The 20,456-nt window shown below is 37.9% G+C and overlaps 1 protein-coding gene across 1 annotated transcript; it reads right to left on the minus strand.

Moving 5' to 3' along the window:
• Positions 1-131: 131 nt before the first annotated feature.
• klhl11 (kelch-like family member 11) lies at positions 132-16,380 on the minus strand. The gene is given in 3 exon segments (XM_048186097.1): positions 132-2,505; positions 2,507-3,530; positions 15,623-16,380. Coding segments are annotated over 3 exon segments (2,121 nt in total). The 5' UTR covers positions 16,156-16,380; the 3' UTR covers positions 132-1,941.
• Between the last annotated feature and the right edge of the window lie 4,076 nt (positions 16,381-20,456).

Raw genomic sequence — 20,456 nt, forward strand, 5'->3', positions numbered from 1 at the left:
TGCCTCGATCAATCCATAATTAACACTGTAGTGCGAGTTAAACTGTATCATATTACATTTTAGGAAACATAAATGTAACAGCACTTCAAGAGTGAGAATCAAAAGGGCAGAAGAACAACTCGTGGACAATATCAGATTTTTAATAAATATTTATTGTAAATCACTGAGATCCACAACATGTGCATACTTTATAACACATGCAACAAAACTATATTTGCCCTTGAAAGACTTTACAACAACGAGAGCGGGACAAGGTAACATCCCAGCCTTGCTACTCTTATTGTCAGACACTTTCTCTGTCAACACACACACATACATACACACCCCTTCCCTCTGCGCATGAAGGAAAGAAAACTGATATAGAGTTTAAACACTATTAAACCACATCTCAACATGAGAGACACAAAACTTACATTTCCCATTGAGTAAATACAAGATCTAAGATTCTACAGAGTCTCCAATATGCAGGAAAATGTTTGAAAAAGGCTTATTAATGCATGTTCAATCAATGTACGTCTTATTGTTTTTTTCTCGTGTGATATTACTATGAAACTCTGCACAAGTCAAGACGAGAGCTATAGATACATTGTCAAAAGCCATTTCTATCTTGCATTTAGATTTTAACATCGAAGCATAACATTAGGTCAGCTAGGATGACATTCTTTAAGACTTTGGTATGGACTACAAAAACAGTAAAATGTTCTTCAGGCGAACATTATGAAATGTTTAAGCTGGTCTTGATGGTGCCAATGATTGCTTCACAAATTTTCACCCAGTGAAGTGCACTGAGATTTCTTGTAAGACATTAAACATCACACATTGTAAAAGATAAAATGAAGGAATGTAGAAAAATGAAACAAGCAATAGATGAAAACTGATGTTCAATAAAAATATTAGGATTATTACAAGCTTTTGTAATAAAGACAAGGATGCTGTAATGGTACCATCTGTATGAGTCATATCATAATAGGGAATGTACAACAGTTCACTGCGAGTGAAAAACCCCCCCACTTCAACTCAACGTTAACAATTATTTACATGAATTGCATGACAGAACACAAACCAATGAAGAGATCTTGAACTGGCATAGACTGCAAGACTAATGACAAAATAATTTTGTACGGTTGCAAGTTCCCGCACACACTGAGGTAATGGTTCCTTAACTTTATTCTGAACGTGTATGGTTTTGCAACTGTATTATGTGTAGCCTTCACGTGTCAATAACTGAGGCCATAACTGTGCTTAATAGCTGAAAAAGTACAAATATAATTAAATAAAATGATCAGATTAAGACAAGGGCTAATGCTGAAATTAAGCGCTTGTAGTTGTGAAGAATGCATTTTTGCAAATACAGCCAAAGACTGTGAAAGCATTGCATTCAAGTGCAAAACAAATCATCACAATTAAGACCAGGAACTAATAAACAAGTGAGGGGAATAAAGATGCCGTGGTTCTTGTAGTAACTCATGGTTTGCTCAAAAAATGTGAGTGGGTTTGAACTGCCGATTCATTACAGTGGAATGAAAATATATGCTGAACACTTGTCACTCCCTGCAAAATAACTGAAAAACCCACAAATGTAACAGGACAACCATCACCACATGAAACGTTATGACTCGAGATAAATTATGTGCAGCATTCTGCAACTTGCCAACAGCGGGAATAAGGCAAATTCATGCAAGGCCATGAAACAATGTTTCATGTGTACGAATATTTACAAGCGTATCTTTTTACATATTTATAGGATTCCATCATACACACAGTCACATTGAAAATACTCTCTTTATCAGCATCAGGCATTTCATTCACTCTCCCAGTGATGAAATGTCACAAGTAAACAAATAACACACATCTTAATGAGAATGGGATCATGGGAATGCTGAAGACACTATATTATCACATTTTTTTTGAAGCAGTTCTTCTATTGAGCATTTAGGGCTCTCAGCATTCAATCTGCGATTGTAACTGCCTGCGTAGAGTTAACGTGCGACGATGTAACTGCTGCATTTGCTGCATACGGTCCCTCTGGCGTGCCAAATTCTGTGGCATTGGGTAGCGCTGACACCCATAAAGAAAGCGGTAGGGAATGCGCACGTGACACGCTGTGGCACGGCAGCGTGGTTGAGGCATGGGCGGCAGAAGCATCCAGCGCTTGCGCTCAGCACAATAACGATACGCCTCTTTTCGATACTGCTTATCCACATCGTCACTGTTCTTCCAGCCACCAATCACAAACACATCATCACCGAGATAGCAGATAGCTGCCCCCTCAATACTGGTGACTTCTGGGGGAAGACTCTCAAGAATATCATCAGAGATCCTTGCGCTGATCTTCTGCCGAGCTGCATCATCACGTACGTTGGTATAACTCTTGGGACAGCAGGAAGCTGTGTGGTAGAAGTTAGTCGACGCTACAGCCATTTGGAATAAGCAGTAGTTGTCGATAAGCGGTAAGGAGTCAACTTCCTGCCACTGGCGACTGTCAGTGTCGTAGCGAGTAGTGACCTGTCTTCAACCCATCATCGCTGTCGGTATCTACGGGTGTTCGCGCCGTTACGTAAACGTATCGATCTTCGACACTAATAGCCTTGACGTCTCTCAAAATCTTAGGGGCAGATTCTAGGTTGTGCCACTTGTCTTGGTCGGGTTCATAGACGCTCACATCCTTGAAGCCGGGGCTGAAGTTGCCATGACCGCCAATACTATACAGAATATTTTTGATGCAGGTGAGACCAAAGGAATGCTTTCGTGTGGTGAGGTTGCTCACTTGTTCCCAGGTGTTGCGATTTGGATTGTAACGCTCCACCGTCTTGGCAAATCCTGGTTCCATGGACCCTGCCACGTATACATGCGTGTCAGTGGCAGCAATAGCGTGACCATCCAGATGGTTATGGATGTGTGGCAAATTGACCCAACGGTCCTCGTAAACAAAGTACCCTACGCACTCACTCAGGTAGTCGCCTCCTTCAGAGACCCCACCGACCACCATGATAACATCCATGTTCTGGCCAAATCTTGGTTGGAATGTAGCCATGTATGAGGCCCAGAACTCTGTATCTGCAGATTTGAGGTTCTCGAAGCGGATCGCATGACCCTCCACAGCTTCTGACACAAGCTGTAGGCAGGCTGCGTTCTGTGCGACCAATGGCTCATTCTTCACAACTCTTGTAAGATAGGTCGGTTTTATCTGTGGCAGCCTGAGGAGACGAAAGAGCTCCTCGAAATACTTCACACGTTCTTCTGAGTTCTTCTGAACCCATTTGACCACAGCATCAAACAGAACCTCCTCAGAGTCAACTGTTATCTCTGCATCAGACAGCCAGTCTCTGACCAGGTGGAACGGAAGCGTGTAAAATTCCTCATCCTGAATGACTTTGTGGAAGTTGCGGCGAATCATGTCGGCAGCACGCAAGGCCAGCTGATCCAAAGTGTACATGTGTGCAAGGCTATGGACGGCCACACAGTTGCCCAGACTGAGCTTCCTCTTGAGAAATTCTCCACAAAAATCCTTCAATTGCACAAGCAAGAACCTGAGAGTGGAAAAGAAAATACATTATTTTAGGTCTTACGATAAACCCACAACATTACAGGTAAGACATATTTGTTTTAGTAGTCAGCTAGGGCTGGGCTTTATGACAATATAATGCGGCAATTATATAAAGTGTATATCGAGATTTTGCTATATTGTGTATATCAGGTTATGCAAATAATAATAATAATAATAAAAGAGTTATTAAATGCAATAAGCTGTGAAAAGAACTCAAAGCAGTATGTGCTGACTGACACATTAAACCTCTAGTCCTCTTCGGTCAAAAATGACAAAACTTTCACGTTTTGAAATTTTTTTTTTTTTTTTTTTTGCTTCATCAGAATGAGATGAAACTTGGTGACTTTTGTCACATTAGCTATGTGAACACACACAAAAAAATCATGGACATGATTTGAATATGTTAAAGGGTCATAAAAAAAGTCACACATGGCTCAAAAATGACCGCCATTGGAAATGAATGGGAAATACAAAAAAATACTAAAACTCAGATAAACTTTTGGTGGTACAAACTACAAATCAGCCACTGTGCAGAAAAAAGTGCACAGCAATGAAGGGGGGACTCTAAAATGTCAACAGTGCAAAACAGACACAACCACCCCCCCACCCCACACATATATATATATATATATATATATATATATATATATATATATATATATATATATATATATATATATATATATATATATATATATATATATATATATATGAAGTAGCCTGACTATAACACAGAGCAAGCTTTTGCAAAAGTGTGAAATAAAAACAATAATTCAGCCACAAAGCAGTAAAAAAACAGCAGAGGAAGAAGTTACACTCTAAAACATCAAGAGAACAAAACATACACACCCACTCAAACAGAGGTGTAAAGACTGTAATTTTACTTGATTACTTCTTAAGTATTATTTTTGGGGATTTTTACTCTTGAGTACATTTAAAAATTCTCTTTTACTTGATTACATTTTTTGAGAAAAAAAAAACTTTTTATCCAATTTTATTTACAGTCAAAAAGTAATTTTTTTGCACATTCTATTTCTTTTGCTATTACCAAACCAAGAATTGCCTGATGACCAGTTTAATTTAAGTTATTTATTCAATGATTCATTTTCACATTCCATGAAATTGGTCAGATGTTCATTGGTCCTTTGGAATATGTCATTCTCAATTACCACAATGCACAGCACCTTGACCTCAAAGAATATACACTAACAAGAAGCAACACTACAGAATGTTCCATGCAAACCTGCGCCCCACTTGTATTTCCACATGGGGTACACTTGGGTACTAGTTTCTATGGCAATATAGCTGCTTTGTTAAAAAAAAAACTTTTTCACAAAAACTTTTTTTAGTAGTTTGGGTTAAAACTCTTTAAAAGATCTAGTATTAGTATTAGACTTATAAACACTGAATTAATACCGCATATGAAATTGAAATTATGCATGTATCAGAAAAATTGGGAATGTTGACAATAAATATATGAATATAACAGCTTGATTTTGCAGTGGCAATTCCATTAAAGCAAAAGTGTCCAAAAGTGGGAATTATGCGATATGGACACAGCGATCATAAGATCATTATGTTTTGCTATCCATTAAAACGTACAATATGCTTATAGTTCAGATCTAGATATTATTATTATTACTCCATAGGCTGAAAAATTGTTCGCTGCAAAATATGATAATATTCATACTATAAAAAATGTGTAAAGTTTCATAAAAGAAAATGCTCAATAAAGTAGGCTAATACGTTACCTCAGATGGATAATGGTTGGATTCCACAACTGGTAAAATAAAACGTATATAAGACAATACAACATTTACTGTAGGAGCCATACAATTTACTGGTCTTAATTTAAAAAAAACTGTTCTACTGTGCTTCTGATTTGGCAGTGAAATTCAGCGATTTTGGGTGCATAAGATGTGAAGATTCAATGGTCCAGTTAATATTTTCACCCCATAATATGGCCGCGCTACTGGAGCGCCACTAGTGACTGTTGCCTAAAAAGTATCAGAGTGTCGCCTCTTGGGTTCTAAGCTCTTTGTGACCTGGAAATTAATGGGACGGAAAGTATTCAACCCCCTTAAATTTTTCACTCTTTGTTATATTGCAGCCATTTGCTAAAATCATTTAAGTTCATTTTTTTCCTCATTAATTACACACAGCACCCCATTTGACAGAAAAACACAGAATTTTGACATTTTTGCAGAATTATTAAAAAAGAAAAACTGAAATACCACATGGTCCTAAGTATCAGACCCTTTGCTGTGACACTCATATATTTAACTCAGGTGCTGTCCACTTCTTCTGATCATCCTTGAGATGGTTCTACACCTTCATTTGAGTCCAGCTCTGTTTGATTATACTGATTGGACTTGATTAGGAAAGCCACACACCTGTCTATATAAGACCTTACAGCTCACAGTGCATGTCAGAGCAAATGAGAACATGAGGTCAAAGGAACTGCCTGAAGAGCTCAGAGACAGAATTGTGCCAAGGCACAGATCTGGCCAAGGTTGCAAAAAAATTTCTGCTGCACTTAAGGTTCCTAAGAGCACAGCGGCCTCCATAATCCTTAAATAGAAGACGTTTGGGACGACCAGAACCCTTCCTAGAGCTGGCTGTCCGGCCAAACTGAGCTATCGGGGGAAAAGCCTTGGTGAGAGAGGAAAACAAGAACCCAAAGATCACTGTGGCTGAGCTCCAGAGATGCAGTCGGGAGATGGGAGAAAGTTTTAGAAAGTCAAAATGCAGCCCTCCACCAGTCGGGGCTTTATGGCAGAGTGGCCCAACGGAAGCCTCTCCTCAGTGCAAGACACATGAAAGCCTGCATGGAGTTTGCCAAATGGGAAATAAATTCTCTGGTCTGATGAGACAAAAACTTTTTGGCCTTAATTCTACGGTATGTGTGGAGAAAACCAGGCACTGCTCAACCTGTCCAATCAGTCCCAACATGAAGCATGGTGGTGGCGGCAATGCTGTGGGGGTGTTTTTTAGCTGCAGGGACAGGACGACTGTTGCAATCGAGGGAAAGTATGCGGCCAAACAGGGATACTGGATGAAAACCTTCTCAGAGTGCCAGGACCTCAGACTGGGCAAAGGTTTACCTTCCAACAAGACAAGACCCTAAGCACACAGCTAAAATAACGAAGGAGCGGCTTCACAACACTCTGTGATTGTTCTTGAATGGCCCAGCCAGGCCCTGATTTAAATCCAATTGGATCTCTGGAGAGACCTAAAATGGCTGTCCACCAACGTTTACCATCCAACCTGACAGAACTGGAGAGATCTGCAAGAAGGAATGGCAGAGATCCCCAAATCCAGGTGTGAAAAACTTGTTGCATCTTTCCCAAAAAGACCATGGCTGTATTAGATCAAAAGGGTGCTTCTACTAAATACTGAGCAAAGGGTCTGAATACTTAGGACATGTGATATTTCAGTTTTTCTTTTTTATAAATGCAAAAATCAACAATTCTGTGTTTTTCTGTATATGGGGTGCTGTGTGTATATGAGGAAAAAAATATAAATATTTTAGCAAATGGCTGCAATATAACAAAGATGAAAAATAGGGGGTCTATACTTTCCGTACCCAATATAACATATGGAAGAAAATGGAGGAATCAAAAATCAGCCCCAGAATCAAAGCACCCATGGCCAACAGTTCATCTGATGATGAAGATTTTTTCGCTTCTTTGAAACAGACAACACATGAAGCCAGCAAAAGTTCGATGGATATCTGGCCTGTGTTTCAGACACCAGTGTTTCAGGCACTGCAGGATTGATTTTTAGCCCCAAAAGAGCTAGGCTTGACACTCACAATTTTGAAAAAGCTTCTGCTTAAGTTAAATCCGAGGTTTTGCAACTTTGAGTAGCATGTTGCACTGGCATAGGTATAGTCTTATAGTTTGATAATTAAATACAATTAAACACAAACAGTTCTAAAGGAGGATAAAACTTTGTATGTGGTTCATTCACTTCATTTTTTAGAGTAAAAGCTTAAACAAGAATCTCAGTTTTCATTCTTGGTTACTTTTACTTTTTTAATACTCAAGTACAATTTTAAGTTACTTTTTTACTTTTCTAAATTCTGGACAGATACTTTTCTTTTAATTGAGTAAAATTTTCACTCAGACTTGTACTTTCACTTGAGTAACATTTTTGAGTACTTTTTACACCTCTGCACTCAAACACACACTCACTCACACACATGCAGAGACACACACACACAACACACTATTATACACACAAATGAACTGGTGAGCTGTAACAATATGGTAAATTTGAGCCAAAAGACTCAAATAAGAGGTTGAAACCAGATCATACCCAGATTTATTAAGCTGTGGTAAAACATACCTGTTCATTTTGGTTACATTTTTTTTTTTAATTTTGATGTTATGTGTAACAAAATGTCCACCTCTGTGTTCAGGTTTGACTATAGTAAAATTAATGCAAAAAATTACACTTCAAATAGGCTAAACATTACAAACAAAAAAAATCTAAACCTTGACAAAAAGTAGTCTTTGAGAATGTCTAAGTATAAATCCAAATCCACAACTCAATACAATTAAGCATTTACATCTAAAAACACTAGATAATTTATAAGCCACTTTATAGAACTATAGGAATCTAGTGGTTACACCATGGCATTACAAAAGTTTTTTTTACTCCCACCAGATGGCTAATCTACCTTCAAATAATTGGATTTTAACTGCCATGTCTCTATTTTAACATGGAATACTACTTTAATTGAAAAATAATTTTGAAAAATATTAGGAAAAAAAATGATAAAAAAAATAGCTAATAAAAATTGTATAAATATTGCAGTATCATAAAATACACTCAATTCAAACTAATAATCAAAAAAAATTATTATACAAAAATATATTTCATTGGCTTTCCTCGGGGTGGGGGTGGGGTTACATTTTAAGGCTTTGGTCATTTTTGACCATGAAGAAGCCAAGTGTGACTCCTAAACGAAGAGGACCAGAGGTTTAAGTGTGTGCACTGAAAGTCACCTCTCTCAGAAAGTATTCAATCCTGAGTTCAGTTGCAAAAATAAAGAGTTGGGAATGAAAATGGATACGTTTCAGTACACAGATCCATGCTGCAATCACTTTAAGACCTAATGCACTAGGGCTGGGATAAAAATATAGATTTCTTGATTTTGATTGTTTCTCATTTTAATGAACTGGTATATATATATTTTTAAATCCCAAGAATAGATCTTTCATTCTATGGAGTTTTCAGTTGATGAGTGAACAAAACTCCCATCCAGTAAATTGCAATAAGATTGGTGCTTTGTTACTTTTGAAAACAAAGCCTCAGCTTTCAAATTCTGTCAATTTTATTACAAAATTCAAACAAGAAATACCATTTTGCCACTCTTTAATGTGGCGTGATAGATCGTTGTAGCGGCTCAGTTCAAGCGGCAGCACAGAACGCATGTGAACTGATCATCTTTTAAACATCAATGTTATTTTGAAAAATACAGTAAAACTTACAGAAATCTGTATGTCTCAGCATTTCAACTGCAGAAAGGCATCAATAAAACAGCTTGTAAACAATGTCTAGTAATGTTACATATGTTACATTTAAGCCATTCAATGTTCATAAACTCAATCAGAAAAATGAACTCAAGAGAGGATCTAAATATATACACCATATTGCATATTCATTGTATTTTTGCAATGATGGAAGATTTGCATCACGAAAACAAAGCTTTTCCAAATCGTGAAAAATTAAAACAAAGTAAGCCCATAATGCCACCAACAGCAATGCACTATAACTGTCAGTTTAACATAAACCAGTGCTGCAGTTATGCCATCTACCACTTTGAATGCTTGAGTCTGTTAAAGTTGGGTGGATTCCGATTGGCTGTTAATAGCTACGTTTACACCTTTTTTTTTCAATTAGAATGAAATCAATTAAATGAAATAAATACATTTAATGTAGCATTGTTGTGCATGTGTTAATTGTGATCTTTTAATTGTGTAATATATATATTAAAAACCCATATCGATTGACCACTAGTTTTAAGAGCAAAGTGGATGGAAAGTTTTGAACAGGACGATTGGTGTAGATTATTATTTTGTCTAGTGGGAAATGTAAATATTTTGAGTAGCTCTGAAGTGCAGCATGAAATATTAAATGTCTTATCTCGTGTATAATTTTACAAGAGGTTTATAATCTTAAAAGTTGGGTTGTGCAATACGGACAAAAAAACTATCATGATTTTTTCATCAATATTGGGATTTTGATTTTAATTGCGATTCTTAAGCAATATTTAGTTACACACACACCTGTCTGTATCATTTTTTTGGAAGCCGGCTTTATTGACGATATTTGCGTGTACCAAATCTGCATAAATGATACGTGACAGAGTCAGTTATTTCTTCATGCCTTTCTAAACTCTTTTCGTATGGTGTGCAGTTAGCAAATGCCTGTATTCATTTATTTTTATTATTTTGCGGTGTGCCATTGTTTTTTATGTAAATATACTGGACCAGGGATGAGTTCTAGAGGGCAACTGTACTGCAAAGTTTAGCTCCAATCCTGATAAAACTCTCCTGCCTGTAGCTTTCTAGTCATCCTGAAAACCTTGAATAGCTTGTTCAGGTGTGCTTGATTAGGGTTGGAGTTAAACTCTGCAGGACAGTGGCTCTCCAGAACCAAAGTTGCCCATCCCTGCACTAGACGGACGTATCTAACCACTGCGCTCGTGTCTCGCATCTTTTGCAGCATCTCGCACATAACACGGCAGTCAAAAGAATTTTTTTAAAAAATGCATCTCTAGACCCACATCTCGTGTGTTTACCTGCAAAAACGTGTTCCATGTGAACGTCACCTACTCTGTTTTGCTGCATATATTTTGACAAGTCTTGTCTCTGTGATAAATCATGTCTCCTGTATCCCAAACATTCACAAACCATGGATATTGATTTTTTTTTTTTGGCACCAAGTCCTTATCCTGCCTCCTGATTTTCCTGGTTTCTGTTTTCTTCCATGCCATAGTTGTAAGCACACTCTGTTGTCGTGCTAGATTTTAGGTGCACTGCATTCTAAATGGTTCTGATTGCACAAAAAAAGTGCTTTCTGCAATTAAAAAATTGCACAAGCTTACATTTTATTACGTTTTGGAGACAAAACAAGTATGCAACCTTATGCACTCAACTCTGTATCTGTATGCATGTCCAGTGGTTTAAACCAAGTCTTCTGAAGCAATGATATGATCACTTTGTATGATTACCAAGGCAAAATCTAAGTGGTTATTCACTCTTAAATCACTATCTATCAATTCACATGGTATACAAAGCCCAAATCAAACATGGCGACACAATAACATCAAACCTGTCATGTGACTTATCATAACACAAGATACCATTGGATTAAATCACTGGAGTTGTAGTGACTCGTTTATCGCTATCCATCTTTATGCGCATTTTGGAACCCCAATAACTTTAACCATAGGGACAGTGTGTTCCACAGAAGAAAGAAAATCATACTAATTGGAACTAAATGAGGGTAAGTAAATGACGGTAACGTTAGAATTTTTTTTTTTTTTTTTGAGGGGAAATACTTCTCTATGGAGAAAAACACCACAAAGACATTATTAAAGGAATGTGCATTATATATCCTGCTTTAGAACCTGTTTATGATGATCAAATGTTGCCGATCTGAAATGCTCCCATGTTGCCACTTGCCAAGCAAGGTTGCCTATTCAGAAGGTGTGACGGTGGCAAATTTTTACTACAGCGGTGGTAAATCACCAACAACCGCCGGTGGTTGGGTCGCGTTTCGCCGTCATTTTGATGGACAGGATCGTAAAAAAAAATCCATCATAATCAATAATTACCCGTCATTTAAATTTTTGTATTTTAATGATAAGACATTTAATAACTTCTGATTTCGTCCACATTTTTATTTTTATTCACGAACTTACAGGATAAGCAAATAGGCATAGGCTATGCATTTATTTATTACGAAAAGAAAGTTGATCAAAGACGTCACTTTTCAGTTTTCATCTTGAACACTTGTCACGGATTGTCAGTGAATGCGATCATCCTTTCCTCTTTACTACTGTACAGAACGAAATAAACATGAATGAAAATTAAAAAAAAATACGTTGAAAGATACAGTAGCTTACCGAAATCTGTATCACGTCAGTCATCAGTGTTGCAAACAATGTCACGTAACATTATACCTCGGAAAAGCCATTCGCTGACCATAAACTTATAGTTAGCAAGAAAAATAACAAAACTTGATTATGCAAGTAAGCATAAGTAACTTTATTATTATAAAATTGACTTAAACTAGGGTGCTCGTCTGTGTGTAATCAAGCACAAGTTTTCATTTTATTCTGGAGACTAGCTCGCGCTCTTGCCACATGGAGCGCAAAATTGACTACAAGCTAAATCTGTCTAGGGTGCTCGTCTGTGTGTCAAGATTCAAAAATAGCTTTATTGGCATGGAGAAAGGAATCCTTACATTGCCAAAGCATTAATAACAGTCAATAAAAATAAATAAATAAATAAAATAATAATAATGAAGAAAGAAAAAAATCTAGCAATAAAATAGCAATAAAAAAAAAATGCAATAAAAATGTTCAATCTTATAATATTTATAGAAGTGTCTCTAGGGATTTAGTGAGTGTGTTGGTAGTTCTGTCCCGCTGGAGGCTCTTTCGTCGTGACAGGACCTCACGTACCTGGCAGCCAGGTTTGAGCTTGCTGGGCTTTCTCCTAGCAGGTATGGGAGTTTTTCCATATTTGATCTCTGATGAAAGTCTTTGTGGTGGGTTGTGAAATGGGGATAGAAAGCGTCCCTAATTTGTGCATATTTAGGGCAGGATGTCAGAAAGTGCAGTTCTGTTTCCACTTCATTCTCTGTGCAGTGGGGACACAGCTGGTCTTCCTTTGGTAGCCAGGTCTGTCTGTGTCTGCCTGTCTCTATGGTGAGATTGTGTTCACTGAGTCTGTACATGCTCAGGACTTTTCTCAGTTTAGGGTCACTCATTGTACTGAGGTATCCTGCCAATTCATATTCTCTGTTTAGGGCCAAATAGCATTCCAATTTACTTTGTAGGGCTGTTGCATCTGTCCAATGATTTAGGTATTTTTCTTTTTGTGTTTTAATTATTTGGTTTGGTCTGGCTAAGTTTTTATTTTCAGTCAGACATGTTGTTGTTTGTGTAGTCAACTCTAAGACCAATTGGCCGAGGGCGTTTCTTCCTGGTGTCAGCTCTTGGTAGTTCAGGGCTTTGTGATGGAGGGTCTGTTTATCACTAATTTTTAGGTGGGCATGGAATTTAATGGCCCTTTTTTGAATTGTGATTATAAGTGGGTATAATCCTAATTCTGCTCTGCAGGCATTATTTGGGGTTTTGCGCTGTACTCTGAGCAAAACTTTGCATAGTTCAGTCTGTAGAGTCTCTATTGGGTGTTTGTCCCATTTAGTGAACTCTTGGTTTGTGAGTGGGCCCCACACTTCACATCCATAGAGCGCGATGGGCTCTATTACTGATTTGATTATTTTTATCCAGATTCTGATTGGGATGTCAATTTTAATATTTCTCTTAATAGCGTAAAAAGCTCTCCGTGCCTTGTCTTTCAGGTCGTTAACAGCTTTATTAAAGTTCCCTGTGTTACTAATATTTATGCCAAGGTAAGTGTAGTTCTGCGTGTGCTCAAGGAGCATGTTGTCTAATTTAAAACTATGATGTTGGTCTTGGCAGCTGGGTCTTTTTCCGGAAAATCATTATTTTTGTCTTTTTGGGGTTAACTGATAGGGCCCATGACTGACAGAAGCTGTGCAGGAGGTCTAGATGCTGCTGTAGACCCTCTTTAGTGGGAGACAGCAGCACCAGATCATCAGCAAACAGGAGACATTTGACTTCAGTGTCTAGTAGAGTAAGACCAGGTGCTGCAGACTGATCCAGAGCCCTCACTAACTCATTTATGTATATATTGAACAGTGCAGGACTTAAGCTACAGCCCTGTCTCACTCCACGACACTGAGGGAGGAATTCTGTGTGTTTGTTACCAATTTCTAACAGCAAATTTGTTGTTTGTGTACATTGATTTGATGATGTCATATGTTTTTCCTCCGATACCGCACTGGATTAATTGAAGAAAAAGACCTTCATGCCAAATGGAGTCGAAAGCTTTTTTGAAGTCAACAAAGCATGAGAAAATTTTGCTTTTGTTTTGGTTTATTTGCTTATCAATTAAGGTATGGAGAGTGTATATATGGTCTGATGTGCGATATTTTGGTTGGAAGCCAATTTGACACTTGCTTAGGACATTTCTGTCTCTGAGAAAATGAGTTAGTCTGCTGTTTAGGATGTTACAGAAAAGTTTACCTAGGTTGCTGTTTACACATATGCCATGGTAGTTATTAGGGTCAAATCTGTCTCCGTTTTTATGGATTGGGGTAATTAGGCCTTTGTTCCAAATGTTGGGGAATATACCTGAACTAAGGATGATATTGAATAGCTTGAGGATGGCTAATTTGAATTTGTGGTCTGTATATTTTATCATTTCATTTAGGATGCCATCGACACCACAGGCTTTTTGGGTTTTCAGGGTTTGTATTTTGTCTAATAGTTCAGCTAGTGTATCGACCGGTCGATCTTTATCACTGTTCCAGTAGCTCGTGAAAATAACAGAAATATGAGTACAAAAATAGCCTACATTACATTACATTTCTCCAGTCTTTGTACTGTATTTTTGTATTTATTTTTCTGTTATTTTCGGGAGCTACTGGGACAGTGATAAAGGTAAATAGCCCACATTATGTCTGAGTCTGTAAAACGGCCGTAAACAAGAGGCCAGAGACGCTGAAGACGGACGCAAAGAGGAGAAAATTCTGTAGCAGGTAGAGCAGCTCACTGTTCACCATGCTCGAAATATAGGAAGAAAATATAAGTATTGAATTAGGGGTGAAGGGTTATATGAATGCATCTCTAAAAGGTATTACTGTCTTCTGGCAACGGCATTTTATTTTCATCTTACCTCCGAATAAAGTAGCTAATTATTAGCGCAGTTCAGATTTGTTTACAGCAGTAACCAAGGAAACGCTGTATCACTGCTGCTCCATAAGCGCCACCTGCTGTCAGAGAGTGAATCTGCGTCTCATTCAACCTGCTGTTTTTGTTTCATGCTTTTTTGTGTAGCATATAGTTTCACAAAGATAAAGTCAGACCGTTCTGTTTTTGCTTTAAATCTTGAAATTAAATCTCAATTAATTCAAATAAAAAACAACTGCTCATGCAATATGATAGCATCTTTGTTTGGATTGTGATTAAAAAGCAGTGGTTCCCTCTAATTTGAAATGGCTATGTATTTTTGTTTATAATAATAATAATAATAATAAATATCTGCAACCAGAATCAGAATCAGCCAATTTGCTTGTAAAAATAAATAAATCAGAATCTAAATTGGCCACTAACTAAATACAATCTGGGCTGTCTTTTTCTATCAAGTAGATCTTGTCTTTCATAAAGGTCGAGGTCAGGGATCTTGGGCTTAAAAAGGTTGGTGACCACTGGTCTAAGGGGTTCTGGTAGTCTTTGATGGTCTTCTCTAAAACCTTTAGTTTTTCGTACATTGCATTTTGTTCCCGATTGTTGTCTATATTACTAAAAAGGTTGGAGAAGTGGTTCATCCAAACATCTCCATTCTGGATGGCTAGCTCTTGATGGTGCGATTTGTTTATATATATGTGTGTGTGTCACACTACCGCCGGTGACACTCCACGACGGTGTCAACTTCACCACCGCGGTGGCGCGGTTGTCATGCCTACCGTCACAGCCCTACCTATGATACCAAACGTCAATTTCTATTGTACCCAAAATGCTGCAAAAGCCGCCTATAATGCCCCTCCATAAATGCTGCAAGCAGCTACGATGCCAAAAACGCTGCTTGTTCTGAAGTTGCTTGTGATGCCCAAATGTGTCGGACATGGACTGCGTCTATGATGCCCAATGTGCATTTGAGCGATCAGACATACCAACAACGCTGTCAATGTAGTCAGCTGGGTTTTGACACGCAGCCTATCATGATCTGCATGTGTCTCTCTCACCTGTCCGCCAGCTCCAGCACCTCATGCACATTGGCGGTGCTCACTCGGATCTCGCCCGTATACATGAACTGGATTACACTCTCCACCGTCTCCTGGTCGAGGCCTGCCTCGCTGCTCCACTCCTTCATCTCCACCCGCCGCGTCACCGACTCCGAAAACTGACCACCGAGCAGCGGTGTGAAGTAATCCGTGGCCGCGGCCAGGACTGAGCGGTGGGCGGTGAACTCGAAGCTGTTGGCGGCTTCTGGAGAGCTGCTGAACGCCAGCGTCACGTCGCAGAAGAGCCCGAGCTTTCGCTGCTCGTTCTGCCTTCGGGAGAGCTCCGAGCAGTGGGTCGCGGAGGCGAACTCCTCGGCCTCCTCAGACTCTCCGTCTCCCGATAGAGAGCTCGCCGCGCTCGGACTGCCGCTGTTTCGGCTAGCGTCCTCAGGGTTCGGGGCGGCTGCGGCCATCTCGGTGTCCGCGCTGTCGGTTCGTAAAGTGCGCAGTATGTTGAGGTGGTGGAGCACACTCAAACACACACACTCCAACATAAACAGCGCTCAGCATGCACATGCGCACACACACCGTACAACGCAAGAGTTCTGTTGACGTTACAGGAACTGACGCGAGACATGAGGGGGCGATTTGGGAACGGATAAGTAAATATAACATTACAAAAGGACATAAATATTAGTATTTATGTTAAATTTAAAAATGCATCAGGATTTTTACACATTTTCAGTGAACAAATATACCGTTCTGTCATATAGGTCAAGCTCCACCCATTACGTGCCGAGAGGGGAAGCAAAGCTGGGCGTCACTTATCTCTGAGCGCGACACTTGATATGAAAGACCCAAAGTATTTGTTGTCATATACTGAATTTCTCCAGAAATTTCACTATATGGAGAAAAATCCTGGAATGTTTTCATCAAAAACCTTAATTTCTTTTCAACTGAAGAAAGAAAGACATGAACATCTTGGATGACATGGGGGTGAGTAAATTTTAATTTGAAAGTACTTTTTTATACAGAGAATAAAAATTTGAAATGTAAAAAGCAACATATTATACACTTGTTTATTTTATTAGGAAAATACCATGTACAAAAGAAGTGGGCTCAAAGCAATCTAAATTTTTCACATTTTAGAAATGACTTTAAATTATATGTAAATCTTCTGGAACAAACCAAAAACAAAAAGCCTTAAAACATGTAATTTTCTTCATATGATAATGTGAATATGCAATACCTCTTGTTATTGTGGCATTGTATAAATAAAGCATTATTTTAAAAAAAAGATATGAAAGACCCATAAGCCAACCCCCCCTTCATTTTTTTTTTTTTTTTTTTTAATTTTTATACTCAATTTAAGTAGGCTATTTATTGTGTGAAAATTTTTTAATTAAAGAAATAGGTAAAGATAGGCTACTGTACACACACCTTCAAGAGAACAGAACATCTATGTAAAAATTTCATGTGACAAACCAGAGGAACACATACAGACACACAAAAAGGCCAAGCAAAAGCAAAATAAACAAATATACATAAATACATGAAAATAAAATAAATTATAAATGTAATTTTAAAAATAAATAGATAAAAGAAAATTATTGAAAATAGAAACATTGTGTCTGGCTGAACAGTGCATTTTACGTCACACAGTGTACAGGAATGATTTGATGAAGAGGTGTTGCCCTGGCCTCCAAATTCCTCAGATCTTAATGTCTGTAGGATCCTCTGGACCAACAAATCCAATCGATGTCAACTCCATCTTGCAACTTATAGGACATGAAGTATATGCTTATGTCTTGTTGCCAGTCCAGATACCACAATACACTGTACTCTTAGAGACCAAGCCTTGGCAGGTCATCACTGTTTTGGAGGTGCAATGGCACATGGAGTGCCTGGTTTCCTGCTTTTTGCCATTTTCTTTTTGTTTCCCACCTGTGTCTTCTTTTTTCTTGATCAGACCCTTGTACATTTAAGCCCTTGTTTTTTGTCAGGTCTTTTCCTTTCATTGTTTTATGGTGGATTTCCTTAAGTTTCCTTCGTGTTCTCTAGTTCCTTGTATTTTTGTAGTTTTTGCTTAACATGGATCCCACTCACTTTTTAACAGTTTGTCTTGGCTTAAACCTGGGATCATGTTCGTACAGTCTGACATCATAAAGTAATATTATAAATTGTGCAGTGTGCACCTGGTTTTAGTTGTTTAGTGTAAGAAGTCTTGTTTTTGTCTGTAACCATTTGCAAAGTCAGCAAGAGTATGTCGTCTTGTTTTAAAATCTGTTCAGATTTCATGTATATTCCACCCTTTATTCATTTAATAAGCGAAGCTCAGAAAACGAGCTTCACTTCATTATGTATGACTGTCAGAAGCCGGCCAGTTTAATATGGCGTTATTTTACTGTCAATTGTCGAGAGCACATTATTGTGACGCGAGAGCATATCAATGTAATGCGCGAGCGCAAATCTGTCCGCTCGCGCGCGGATTTCCTCTGCTCTCGCGCAAATCTGTCCGCTCGCTGAATTGACTATGGTGGTATGTGATCTCCACATTAAGTATTAAGGGAATAACGATTTGACCCTGATCTTGTTCGGTCTTAAATCAGAAGATGTTTGTTGGTAATACTTTACAATAAGGTTGCGTTAACATTATTTAACTGCATTAGTTAACATTAACTAATAATGAATTGCTCTTCTTCAGCATTTATTAATATTTGTTAATGTTAATTTCAACATTTACTAATACGTTATTAAAATCAAATGTTGTATTTGTTAACATTATTAAATGCACTGTGAAGTAAACAACCAACAAACAGCTGTATTTTTAACGTTAACAAAGATTAATAATTACAGTAATGTATTGCACATTGTTAGTTCATGTTAGATAATACATTAACTAATGTTAACAAATAAAAACCTTATTGTAAAATGTTACCTATTTTTTTTTTTTAAATTTCAACACAAAACGTATGACCACAATAACTTTAAGAAACATTTTTTGTTTGTTTGTTTAGATAAATATGGGTTTGACCTGTAATGTGATGCAGTTAGACTAGGTTACATTTGATAAATATTATTAAATTGTAAAGAAATAAAATATATATTTTTGTCGAAAGAATTCCAGGCGCAGTTCACTCTCAGCCAATAAGATTCCACGTAGCATTTTCATGGATGAGTCGTCTCTTCTGATTGGTTTATAACTTTTGACAGCATTTTCAAAAGCAAATTAATTTCTGCAAGAGCCGGAGAGATTTGAGCGCACATTCATTTGAGCGCGCAGAACACGTTTGAGCACGCAGGAAACAGTTTGAGCGTGCACACGCAATATCTGAGCGAGAGGAGAGGCAGTTCATAAGAGAGCACTGTATATTTGAGCGCGCGCGTCCAGATTTGCGCGAGAGCAAAGGAAATCCGCGCGCGAGCAGACAGATTTGCGCGAGAGCAGAGGAAATCCGCGCGCGAGCGGACAGATTTGCGCTCGCGCATTACATGATATGCTCTCGCGTCACAATAATGTGCTCTCGACAATTGACAGTAAAATAACGCCATAGTTTAACAGTTTACTGCCTTCTCACACAATTAAAGGGTTAGTTCACCCAAAAATGAAAATTCTATTGCTCACCCTCATGTCGTTCTACACCCGTAAGACACCCGTTCATCTTCAGAACACAAATTAAGATATTTTTGACAAAATCCGATGGCTCAGTGAGGCCTGCATAGCTCAACATAGAGAGTGCATTTCCTTTGTCAGTGCCCAGAAAGGTACTAAAAACATATTTAAAAGTGTTCATGTGAGTGCAGTGGTTCAACCTTAATATTATAAAGCGACGAGAATACTTTTTGTGTGCCAAAAAAACTAAACGACTTTTCAACAATATCTAATGATGGACGATTTCAAAACACTGCTTTGAAGCTTTACAAATCTTTTGTTTCGAATCAGTAGTTCGGATCGCGTATCAAACTGCAAAAGTCATGTGAGCTATTGAAATTCCGAAACACTTATGACGTAACGAAGCCTCGTTTACTGAAATCACGTGACTTTGGCGCACCGAACCACTGATTCGAAACAAAAAATTCTTAAAACTTCGAAGCAGTGTTTTGAAATTGGACATCACTAGATATTGTCGTTATTTTGTTTTTTTTGGCGCACAAAACGTATTCTTGTTGCTTTATATTATTAAAGCTTTTATTAATATTAAATGTCTTTAGTAGCTTTCTGGGCATCTGAAAGTGTTAATTATCTTGCTGGCAATAGAGGCCTCACTGAGCCATCGGATTTCATCAAAAATATCTTAATTTGTGTTCCGAAGATGAACGAAGGTCTTACGGGTGTAGAACAACATAAGGGTGAGTAATAATTGACAGAATTTTCATTTTTGGGTGAACTAACCCTTTGAGTTCCCAAATCACAGATTCACAGATTTCAGCTTTGCACTGCTTTAAGTACAGTTAAAACTATTCATTTTATCAATCATTTCTTTTAAACTGCTCATTTTAACAATTTTGTTCAGCTATCAATTTTTTCTTCAAAATTTAGATTTAAAATTTTATTAACTTTTCTGAATAAAATCCAAAATGTATACAACATGAGCCATTTAAAAACAATATTTAGCTGTATCCATTTCTCCACATTCGTCAGCAAATCCTCAGTAAATGCAGCATGTCGACTCATCCAATTCCTTGCAAGGCATCAACATGTTAGTGAAGATGCAGTGTCTCTATTAAAATCAGTACACTCACAACATTAAAAAAAAATTCTGACATGCACTTCACGTCATTGTTTTTGCAATAAAGAGATCACCCATGTCCAGGGTTGAATGCTGCACAAAATATGAAAATTATATAACACAAA

This window comes from Megalobrama amblycephala, linkage group LG3 (genome assembly GCF_018812025.1).
Source record: "Megalobrama amblycephala isolate DHTTF-2021 linkage group LG3, ASM1881202v1, whole genome shotgun sequence".
Taxonomy (NCBI): Eukaryota; Metazoa; Chordata; class Actinopteri; order Cypriniformes; family Xenocyprididae; genus Megalobrama; species Megalobrama amblycephala.